At 34.3% G+C, this 11,559-nt stretch overlaps 1 protein-coding gene across 1 annotated transcript; it reads left to right on the top strand.

Moving 5' to 3' along the window:
- The first annotated feature begins 5,443 nt into the window (after nucleotides 1-5,443).
- On the top strand, nucleotides 5,444-8,617 carry LOC104222085 (trimethyltridecatetraene synthase-like). The gene is made up of 2 exons (XM_009773263.2): nucleotides 5,444-6,458; nucleotides 7,770-8,617. The coding sequence occupies exons 1-2, from the start codon at nucleotides 5,559-5,561 to the stop codon at nucleotides 8,397-8,399; spliced, it is 1,530 nt and encodes a 509-aa protein (XP_009771565.1). The 5' UTR covers nucleotides 5,444-5,558; the 3' UTR covers nucleotides 8,400-8,617.
- The last annotated feature ends 2,942 nt before the right edge of the window (nucleotides 8,618-11,559 follow it).

Below are 11,559 nucleotides of genomic sequence, written 5' to 3'. Positions count from 1 at the left end.
AGCCTTTATTGATGTAATTAAGTAACTTGTGGCTAGATACGAGCGAATTGGTGGTGGAATCAAGGGGTAAAGCGATAGTTGAGGCTTGAATTGTGTTCGTGGCATCGAGGTAAGTGTTTGGTCTAACCTTAGCTTGAGGGATTAGGAGTCGTGTCTTATTTACTACGTGTTAATTGTGGAGTACGACGTATAGGCATGGTGACGAGTATCTATACGTCGGTGTCAAGCATGCCCGTGAGTCTTGTAGTGTAATTGTTATGACTCCGTTGTGGTTTATTGTGCTTCACATGTTATTATCATTATTGTTCCCTTGCCGGGATGTTATTATCATTATCGTTCCCTTGCCGGAATGTTATTATCATTATTATTCCCTTGCCGGGATGTTATTGTCATATTACTGTTCCCTTGCCGGGATGTTTGTCTTGATATTATTGTTTTCTTGCCGGGATGTTATTGAAATATAATTGTTCCCTTGCCGGAATTCTTTTGTGATTGTTGATTGATTTGTAAATGGGATCGGGTGGTACGCCACCACGGAAATAGATGAAATAGGAGCGGGTTGCATGCCTGCAATGAGATATATGAAATGGGAGCGGGTTGCATGCCTGCAACGAGATATATGAAATGGGAGCGGGTTACACACCTGCAATGAGATATATGAAATAGGAGCGGGTTGCACGTCTGCAAAGAGATATATGAAATGGGAGCGGGTTGCACGCCTGCAACGAGATATATGAAATGGGATCGGGTTGCACGCCTGCAACGAGATATATGATATGAGATCGGGTTGCACGCCTACAACGAGATACATGAAATGGGATCGGGTTGCACGCCTGCAACAAGATGTGAAATGAAAGTGAACTCTGCTTTTATTTTCCTTATCCTTGTTAGTAATTGGATTTTAGTTTCTTTATATTCCTCTTGATATTCTGTTGTTATCTGTTACTCCCCGCAGCATGTTTCCCCCGCCCAATTTTAATTGTGATTATCTGCTTCTATTTTCGTTGTATATGATTTAACTGCACAGGTTTATTTGGTAGTCTAGTCCTAGCCTCGTCACTACTTCGTCGAGGTTAGGCTGGACACTTACCAGCACAAGAGGTCGGTTGTGTTGATACTACACTCTGCACTCTTTTGTGCAGATCCATGTGCTGTAGACTTCGGACCGCAGTGAGATTATTGTTCCTTGTTCACCAGGCGACCCGAGATAGTCCTGCAGGCGTCCGCAGGCCTTGGTGTCTCCTTCTATCTACTATTCATGTTTCTTTCATGCATTTCAAGAGACAGTGTTATATTTAATTCATTCAGACCTTTATTCGTAGTACTCCTAGACAGTCTGTGAAGCTGTGACACCAGTTCTGGGCACTCGTTGTTCAAATAGTTGTATTAGATGTATATTCAAATAGCTTTATTGTTTTTCTTCCGCTTGTTATAAATTCCGCTACCTACACGTTATTGCTTCATAATTATTAAAGGACTAAAAATGGAAACAAGGTAAATAGTTCGGTTGGTTGGCTTGCCTAGCTTTCACTAGTAGGCGCCATCACGACCCTCGAGGGTGCGAAATCCGGATCGTGACACTGCTTCTGCTCTCCATCTCATGGCATACTCTCTCTCTAAAGGATTCTATTGTTTTCTTCTCCAATGCCATCAAATAGAATTTGTCTGGGTTGGTCTCAGTGTTAAATCTGAATCTGTCCATGAATTCTTGTAATAACATTCAAAGTATGTCATCAAAAAATCAAAGTAATAATAATATTAGTTACGGTATTACTATTAATAGAAGTAAACGTAGTAGTAGTAGTAATAATAATAATACTAATAGTGCTAGTAGTAATAGTAATAATAACGATAATAGCTATAGTAAATAGAAAATTGTATTGAAAAAACTTATTTGAATAAATTAGAAGTTCAAGAGAATTAATTGAAAGAAATAAAGGACAAAATTAGATGTAAACAGTATTAAATAAAAAAAATTAGTGAATGCCTTCCCTTGAATGAGTCTTATGAACCGGATTAATCGGGTCCTTTCTCCATGGCTGCTGGCGAAATGCTTTCTTGGTTTGGGATCTTCCACTTACTAATATCCTAGTGACCCCACCATCGTTACACACGTGTGGACTATAACCAATATGATTGACTTCTCCGGGGGTTTGTCGGTCGGTACGGTACGGTATTTAGATATTTCGGTTTGATATTTTCGGTATTCGGTTTCTTAAAATCTTATACCAATACCGTACCTAATTAAATTCGATATGGTTCGATTTTCTCCTTTCGGTTTCGGTTTATTCGATTTGGAAACTTCGATTTATTCGGTTTGAATACTAACTAGTGCATAGAGTCATACACTCTAATATTTTTAATTAAAGTACTCAAAAATACAAAACTGAAAAATATTTGTTGACAAAACTTTTGTCCAAAACTAGCAAATATCGATCCAAATAGAGAAAATTGTACATTAAAGAATATTTGATCATTAGAAATATCTTGTTACTTGTTTAGGTTAATTGATGAACTTTGAGAATAAAGGAAAGTAAAATTTTAGATTTTTTATTTTTATGTTATAATTGATAATATGTGTTTTGTGTAATATAATATATATTTCCGTATGGTATCGGTATTTCGGTATTTTATTTTAAAATACCAAATACCATACAAAATATCAATTTTTTTAAAAACTTAAATCAAATATCATACCAAATACCAAAATACCGTATGCCAAATATCAAAATTTTCTATTTCAATACGGTAATTCGGTATTTACCAAATTATGCCCGGCCCTAGACTTCTCACTTTCCATAAAATTCCATCAGCTTCATGCACTTTTGATATACTCTATACTTCTATAGTAGAAGCAATTTTTAATTTTCTTTCTCGGTTGGATGGTTGTTAGGGTAGCAGCCCTGCACTGTGTCTGTGTGATGATAATAAATCCACACTTAGAGGGGTTAAAGGGCCAAACCAAAACTTTCTTTGCTTATTAAGGGGAAAAAACTAGGAAAAATGACACAGTATACATGGCCGAAGTCACATGGTCATAACTCATAAGGATCGTCACATGACTATTCTTCGTCAAAAAATTACACTATATATATAGGTACAATATTACGTTTTAGAGGTGTATATATATATATATAACACATATTGAACATCCTTTTTCTGGAAAAAAATTTCACTTCTTTTAAATTTGATCAACACCCTTGGGGAAATTCCTAGTTTCGCCACTGACTGTATAGACGCTGTAAAAATAATCGCCGAAAAAAATTATAAAATTTGTATTTTCTTTATTTATATACATTCGGTATATTATATACAAAAATTATACAAATTTTATATACTTTTTTGGCCATCAACTGTAAATAGTTTCTGGAATATATAGTAATCTTGAAGATGCAAAACAAAACAAAACAAAAAAGGACACTTATGGTAGTTGACACGGTTTGTTTTATATTTCAAGTGTTCTTTATTTCGTTGTTATAGTGTGAAATCGAACACTTTAAAAATTAGAAAAATATAATACGGCTGTAGTGAATAATTTTATTATTCCGATTTATGTAGGAGAGTATTATTTAAGAGTATGATGCATGTCAAAATATATTTAAGGTCAACGGTCACAAGTCAAGTCTCAATGTCAAGGTAATTTCGTGCCAACTCTTACAAAGTTTCGTTTCTCATGTAACAAACATGAAACAAAAAAAATGTCTTTTCACTCCTAGTCTTGACCCTCTATTACACATTTATGGAAAAACGAAGAAACTTTGCAACCCTTCAGTCGTTTTTTCCGTTTGGTTCATTAGAAATTTTCACCCATAAACTCAAGGGCGGCTCATCAGATCTCTTAGCCTAAAACGAAATCATATTGAGGGATCCTTTAATTTATTTTATAAAATATTTACGCTAATAATAAAATTTGCTCTTTAAATAACAAATTAATCATTTAAGGCAAAAAGACGAATTTCAAAAAAAAAAAATAGTAGGATGTTGAGGTCCAGAACTCAAAGTAAAAATTTTGAATTGGCTATCATCATAAACAAGAAAAAGAAATAAATGTACATAACATAATAACTTAAGTTTTGAGTATTGACGGTATCAAAAATATTTACTCCTTCCGATAAATTTAAACAATAATTATAGTTCATTCTATTAAATAGCACTTATTGGAGAATATCTAAAAAATATTATAAATAACCTAATATAATATGTCGAACTACACCAAAAAAAAAACCGGTGCATGAATGTTTTTGTGTTCATGCAGTTTCAGAGAACATTGTAAAAGAAATTCATTATGTTATCAATATACATAATTTAATTCCTATATAAAAAGGATAAAATTAAAATTGAAGAGTGAAGCAAATATACTAATTAACGAGGGAAGAAAATTATCATAATTTATGAATCTATTGGTGTAAAATAACCTCAATCAAGCAACAAAAAAAATATAGTAACATTTTTCATTATACTAATTATTTATATAAATTATATAGTATATAGTAACAATAATAATAAGAATTTAAAATAAATTTCGGGCCTTCAAATTTTGGGGGGCCTAAGGTAGGAGCGGCAAACGGGCGGGGTCGGGTCGGTTCCGACTCATATTTAATACGGATAAAAAAACGTGTTAACCGACGGATAATATGGGTAACCATATCATCCATGAATTCTTACATATGATCACTTTTGGGAGAATTCTTAGTCTCCTAGTCTCCCTAACTTGAGGAACACCCAATTTAAGGCTTTACAAATGTAAAAGTTAGACTCATTGGTTACCTATTGGTTATCCATTTTCTAAATGGATAACATATTTTTATTCATATTTGATCCGTTTTTAAAAAGTTTATTATCCAACCCATTTTTTAATGAATAATATGTATGGTTAATTATTTTATTTTAACCATTTTATCACCTCTAGCCTTAGGCAATGGCCTCACTGCCCAAAGCCTTAGAGTCGCCCCTACATAAACAATAAACAGGGGCAAAGCTAGCGTGTTTGCTACGAGACTTAAAAAATTATTAAATATGTACAAATTATTAATTTAAAATTCAATAATTTAAGAAAACTAGAATCTCAAATCTATAAAGTTCAAATCTCAACTTTACCTTTATGTTTTTTTTAATGGGTGAAACTTCACTGAATTATTTCCAAGTAGTGGATTGTGGGGAACCTTCTTTTTTTTTTTAAAGTGTTTCCTTTCTTTTTGTGGGGTACCTTGTTATTTTATTCAAAGTAAGTAGTACAGTAGCAGTTTCACACCCTGCTGAAGGTACTGAAGAACTTAAAAATACTTTCCTGGAAGACCGAAGGCAACTGAAACAAAGTTTCGAGGAAAAATATTACTAGATTTTTCTTTTAGAAAATGACGATCACAAATTTTAAAGTGATGAAAAATAATTGAAAAATACTACTTAAAAAATATATTTGTAGTACTATTCAAGCTTCTCTCCAACACTATAAATACAGCTTATTCGTGGAACCATATACTCCACCATTAAATCAACTAACAAACACATTGAGTCCTCTCCCAAATCACTGATTCACCACCAAAAGTACCAACAATTCAATGGAAGGTACAAACTTGACTACATATGCAGCAGTATTTCTTGGTACTCTGTTTCTTTTGTTCCTTTCCAAACTTCTTCGCCAGAGGAAACTCAATTTACCTCCAGGCCCAAAACCATGGCCGATCATCGGAAACTTAAACCTTATTGGCAATCTTCCTCATCGCTCAATCCACGAACTCTCCCTCAAGTACGGACCCGTTATGCAACTCCAATTCGGGTCTTTCCCCGTTGTAGTTGGATCCTCCGTCGAAATGGCTAAGATTTTCCTCAAATCCATGGATATTAACTTTGTAGGCAGGCCTAAAACGGCTGCCGGAAAATACACAACGTACAATTATTCCGATATTACATGGTCTCCTTACGGACCATATTGGCGCCAGGCACGTAGGATGTGCCTAACGGAATTATTCAGCACGAAACGTCTCGATTCATACGAGTATATTCGGGCTGAGGAGTTGCATTCTCTTCTCCATAATTTGAACAAAATATCAGGGAAACCAATTGTGTTGAAAGATTATTTGACGACGTTGAGTTTAAATGTTATTAGCAGGATGGTACTGGGGAAAAGGTATTTGGACGAATCCGAGAACTCGTTCGTGAATCCTGAGGAATTTAAGAAGATGTTGGACGAATTGTTTTTGCTAAATGGTGTACTTAATATTGGAGATTCAATTCCATGGATTGATTTCATGGATTTGCAAGGTTATGTTAAGAGGATGAAAGTAGTGAGCAAGAAATTCGACAAGTTTTTAGAGCATGTTATTGATGAGCATAACATTAGGAGAAATGGAGTGGAGAATTATGTTGCTAAGGATATGGTGGATGTTTTGTTGCAGCTTGCTGATGATCCGAAGTTGGAAGTTAAGCTGGAGAGACATGGAGTCAAAGCATTCACTCAGGTATTGTACTAAACAAAAGATATCAATTCATATTTATCATAATATCTTTAAATTATAACTATAGAAAATAATAGGAGTAATACTTAGTACCTGTTGCTGTTTGTCCATAAAAGAATTTCCTTTTTTCGAATTTTTTTTTTCCAAAAAATATGTTTCTCCGTGAAATTTTACAAATTCTTGAAAAAAAATTCGAAAATGATTTTTTCAAAAAAAATTCCCACTCACAAAAGTACAATATTTTTTCAAGTGAAATATATGTCCAAACACAAATTCAAATTCCAAATAGTATCATTTTTCAACTTTAACTCCAAATAATAATCCCTCCGTTCACTGTTACTTGTCCATTATACTAAAAATACATTTTTACTTTTAATTGTCTTTTTAGCAAATCAAGAGAAAGACAAAAAAAAAAAAAAAAACTTGTTTTACCTTTATCATTAAGTACTCATTCCCCAATTTATTTCCCATGTTTTTTGAAATGCTATCATTATTAGGGGTTATGGTAAAACACATATTACAATTATTATTTCTTAAGTGGCGCGAAAAGTCCAAAATGGACAAGTAAAAGTGAACGGATAGAGTACTGTTTTTCAAAAATTATACTAGTAATTTTTATGTCCAAACGCCTACTTAATAGCACGGAAAACTTAAAAAGGCACATAGACTATAGTTAAGAATAATTTTAATAAACCAGAGTAGATTCCTATTGCTCTGCTCCACTCGGGTCGACAGTACTTATGACTTCCTCCAACCAATGGAAATTAATGGACATTGACAAGATATTTTGGAACCCGAAATTTAGTTGGCTATGTATGGGTCTGTCGTACTGAAAAAAAAAACAAGAAAAAGAATATACTCGTAATAATTGACCTGTTGATAATGTTACTGAAATGATATCTGGCTCACTTTTTTGTCGAAGTAGAACGGATAATGGAGTGAATCCAACTGTAGATAAATTACAAGAAAAATTTTGAAAATAGAAAGTCAAGTTGGTCAGGATATTTGTACTTGTTTTCGATGCTTTGTTATAGTTGATGAAAGGGAGCCTTGGCGTAATTGGTAAAGCTGTTGTCATGTGATCAGGAGGTCACGGTTTAAAGCCGTGGAAATAGCATCTTGCAGAAATGCAAGATAAGGCTGCATAAAATAGACCCTTGTGGTCCGGCCATTCCCCGAATCCGAGTATTTTGATTTTCTACGCGCATCAGCAAGATATATATTTTCTCAATTCTAATTAGTGATACCTAAACTATAACAATAGTGCTTTGTTATAGTTGATGACAAGAGTAAAATGTGTAATTGCGCAATCAGGATATGCTGGCTGGTGGAACCGAGAGTTCAGCAGTGACAGTGGAGTGGGCAATTTCAGAGCTGCTAAAGAAGCCGGAGATTTTCAAAAAGGCTACAGAAGAATTGGATCGAGTAATTGGGCAGAATAGATGGGTACAAGAAAAGGACATTCCAAATCTTCCTTACATAGAGGCAATAGTCAAAGAGACTATGCGACTGCACCCCGTGGCACCAATGTTGGTGCCACGTGAGTGTCGAGAAGATAGTAAGGTAGCAGGCTACGACGTTCAGAAAGGAACTAGGGTTCTCGTGAGTGTATGGACTATTGGAAGAGACCCTACATTGTGGGACGAGCCTGAGGTGTTCAAGCCGGAGAGATTCCATGAAAAGTCCATAGATGTTAAAGGACATGATTATGAGCTTTTGCCATTTGGAGCGGGGAGAAGAATGTGCCCGGGTTATAGCTTGGGGCTCAAGGTGATTCAAGCTAGCTTAGCTAATCTTCTACATGGATTTAACTGGTCATTGCCTGATAATATGACTCCTGAGGACCTCAACATGGATGAGATTTTTGGGCTCTCTACACCTAAAAAATTTCCACTTGCTACTGTGATTGAGCCAAGACTTTCACCAAAACTTTACTCTGTTTGATTCAGCAGTTCTATGGTTCCGTCAAGATAGACTTTGTTACGTTTGAACCTGTGCTCTAAATCTTTTGTAATGGTATCGTCTACTTATCCAACTTAAATCTTGTATCTTTTTCTTTGCTTGAAAGTGGTTTTAGTAGTGAACACACAAGTATTTATGTATGTATGTTATAATGCAGTTATATTTTCAGAAATAATAACATTACAGTGTTGTGTTTGTTCTGATGGTGTCTATGGAGAGATATTGTTATAGAGTGTATAACCTTTTGCAGAATGATTACTAAATTAGACTGTTTAAGCAAAATTAAACTGTTGAAGATAAAAGCGGATGGTTTTGAGTTTTGGAGCGTTGTGAGTGTATTCGTGTATTTTGATTCCACTAGTGGGGTCTAGGGAAGGTAGTGTGTACGCAGACCTTACCTCTACCCTGGGGTAGAGAGGCTGTTTTCAATAGACCGTCGGCATCCTTCCCTCCAAAAACTCCCCACCTTGCTCTTGGGATGACTCGAACTCATAACTTCTTGGTTGGAAGTGGAGGGTACTTACCAAAGATGCTATTGTAATATTGAAGAGAAGAAAATCGACTAATTTTAGGCCAATGTGGCCAGATAATACGATGAACGGATGAAGGGGGAGCGCGGGAGAATTTAGGTCAAAGCAGATTTTCTTTTCTTGGTTTTTTTCTCAAACCACTTTTTGGAGTAAACTCTTTTTTGGTAATTAAAGAATTTTATTTATCAAACTTGTGAAATAGTTACAGCTCCAAAAAATAAATAAACTGCACATTAAGTGCACCAGTATAACCTCTACACAATTACACATCACGGACCCTCAAGACTACTACTCAAACACTAGAAAACTAGACAGCAAAAATCGGGCAGAGGAACTGCATATTCTGCTCCATAATTTGAACAAATTATCAGGGAAACCGATTTTGCTGAAAGATTATTTGACAACTGTGAGTTTAAATGTTATTAGCAGGATGGTACTGGGGAAGAAGTACTTGGACGAGTCGATTAAGATGATGTTGTCCAAGATGTTCTTGGCTAAATGTGTCCTCAATATTGAAGATTCTCTCCCCTTGATTGATTTCATGGACTTGCAAGGTTTATGTTAAGAGGATGAAGGTATTAAGCAACAAGTTTGACAGGTTTTTGGAGCCTGTAATTGAGGAGCATAACGCTAGGAGAGGCATGGATTCAAAGTATTCACTCAGGTATTCACTTGACAAGTCATCACATATAAAAAAATAATAGTTACACGCTAAAGTTAAGAGTTTACGTATTTATGAATGGAGTAATTTTTATTAACCACATACTCGGGGGCGGACCTACAAAGCGTGTTGGGGTCCCGACTTAGCCTCAGCAAAAATCATGTATAAATATCTTATATATGTCTGTATGCATACTGAGAACCCATTATATATTCGTTGCCCCCCATAAACATTAAAGTTGGACGGTGAAACTGGTTTGCTGAACCGTGCAAGATCCTTTGTTTACCTTTTTACCTGGGTTTGAAACCAATTCTATAGCTTTTCTTTTTGTTCTAAATGGTTTTTTTTTTTTTGGTTTACTTTTAAAAAATAAAGATCATGGATACTTATAGCCTGTTTGGCCAAGCTTCTTTTTGGCCAAAAGTGCTTTTTTGGTCCAAAAATTGAGGTGTTTGGCCAAGCTTTTGAAAAGAAAAAAAGTGTTTTTGAGGAGAAACAGAAGCAGTTTTGGAGAAGCGGAAAAAATAGCTTTTCTCCAAAAGCACTTTTTTGAGATGCACTTTTGATAAAAATACACTTAAAAGCAGTTTTTAAAGCTTGGTCAAACACTAATTGCTGCTCAGAAGTGATTTTCAAACTAATTAGTCAAACACAAACTGCTTCTCAACAAAAGTACTATTGAGAATAGCACTTTTGAAAGAAAAAAACACTTCTCAAAATAAGCTGATTTTTGCAGCTTGGCCAAACGGACTATTACTGTTCCTTTTTTTTTTTTTTTAAACTTACGGTTACTCCTTTTTTTTAACTTAATATTACTCCCTTACTAGTCAATTGGTTTATTTTTGTTTCTATAATCTTTTCTGAATTAGTTTATTTATTACGTAATTGTCATTTTATTTTATTCTTCTTTAATCCTTCCTTCACTTCCTTTTTTTTAACTTACTACTACCCCCTTACTAGCAATTAGTTTATTTTTTTCTTTTATCTTTTTAAATTAGTTTGTTATTAGTACGTAATAGTTCATTTATTTTATTCTTTTTCAAGTCCCTCACTCACTCTCTGCTTTGAACTTTCTTTTCTTTTGAAAGCTTTACCTGAGAGAAAATCTAAACAGGTAACTTAAAGTACTAAGAATGATGGAAAAATATAAAGAATTAAGAATGACGGGCAAGTAAAACATTATTGTCTTTACAAGAATGGGAGGGCAATTTGATACATGTAATGACTAATAAAGTTTACTTTTGAAGATTGCAAAATAAAATAAAAATTGAACAATTTCCAATGTGATACTCTCTTCCATATGGACATTCACAAGTGAATTGTGATTTTCTATGCATCAGCAAGATATATATTTTCACAATTCTAATTAGTGATATCTAAACATTTAACATATTTATTAGCTACAATCACATTGGGACATTCTATATATATATATATATATATAGATAGATAGATAGATAGATAGATAGAAATTTACACAATAAAGTTTAAACATTTGTCCTTTGCATATGAAAATGCATACCGTTCAAGTATGAGCGACGATGTACTTTTATTATATTAATACCAAATTAATGATATTCGGCAATTTTAAATTTGTATTATGTTGATTTGTTATCATAATCATTAAGTTTTCAAAGAGTTGCCTTTTGTCGCTAGAAATTTGCATATATAAAATGATGGTGCCCCGTCGCGCTCAAATCTTGGGTGCGACTCTGCACGTACTAGATACCTATTGCTCCTCTCCTCTTATGGTGCTAGTACCAATGACTTCTTCCACGTGAACCAAATGAAAGCTGAGAAGATGGTTTTAAAATTTTTTGGTCGACCCAAATTTTGTTGGCTATGATATGTATTTAACTATTTATCACCAAATTGCTTCCTATGTCTACCTGCACAGTAATATATTAACAATAAGAATTTAACTATATTTGGTAAACTGAAATAACTACCT

This window comes from Nicotiana sylvestris, chromosome 3 (assembly GCF_000393655.2).
Source record: "Nicotiana sylvestris chromosome 3, ASM39365v2, whole genome shotgun sequence".
Classification (NCBI taxonomy): domain Eukaryota; kingdom Viridiplantae; phylum Streptophyta; class Magnoliopsida; order Solanales; family Solanaceae; genus Nicotiana; species Nicotiana sylvestris.
Note: the sequence above shows the minus strand (reverse complement) of the source record. Positions and strands in the feature narration are given on the sequence as shown.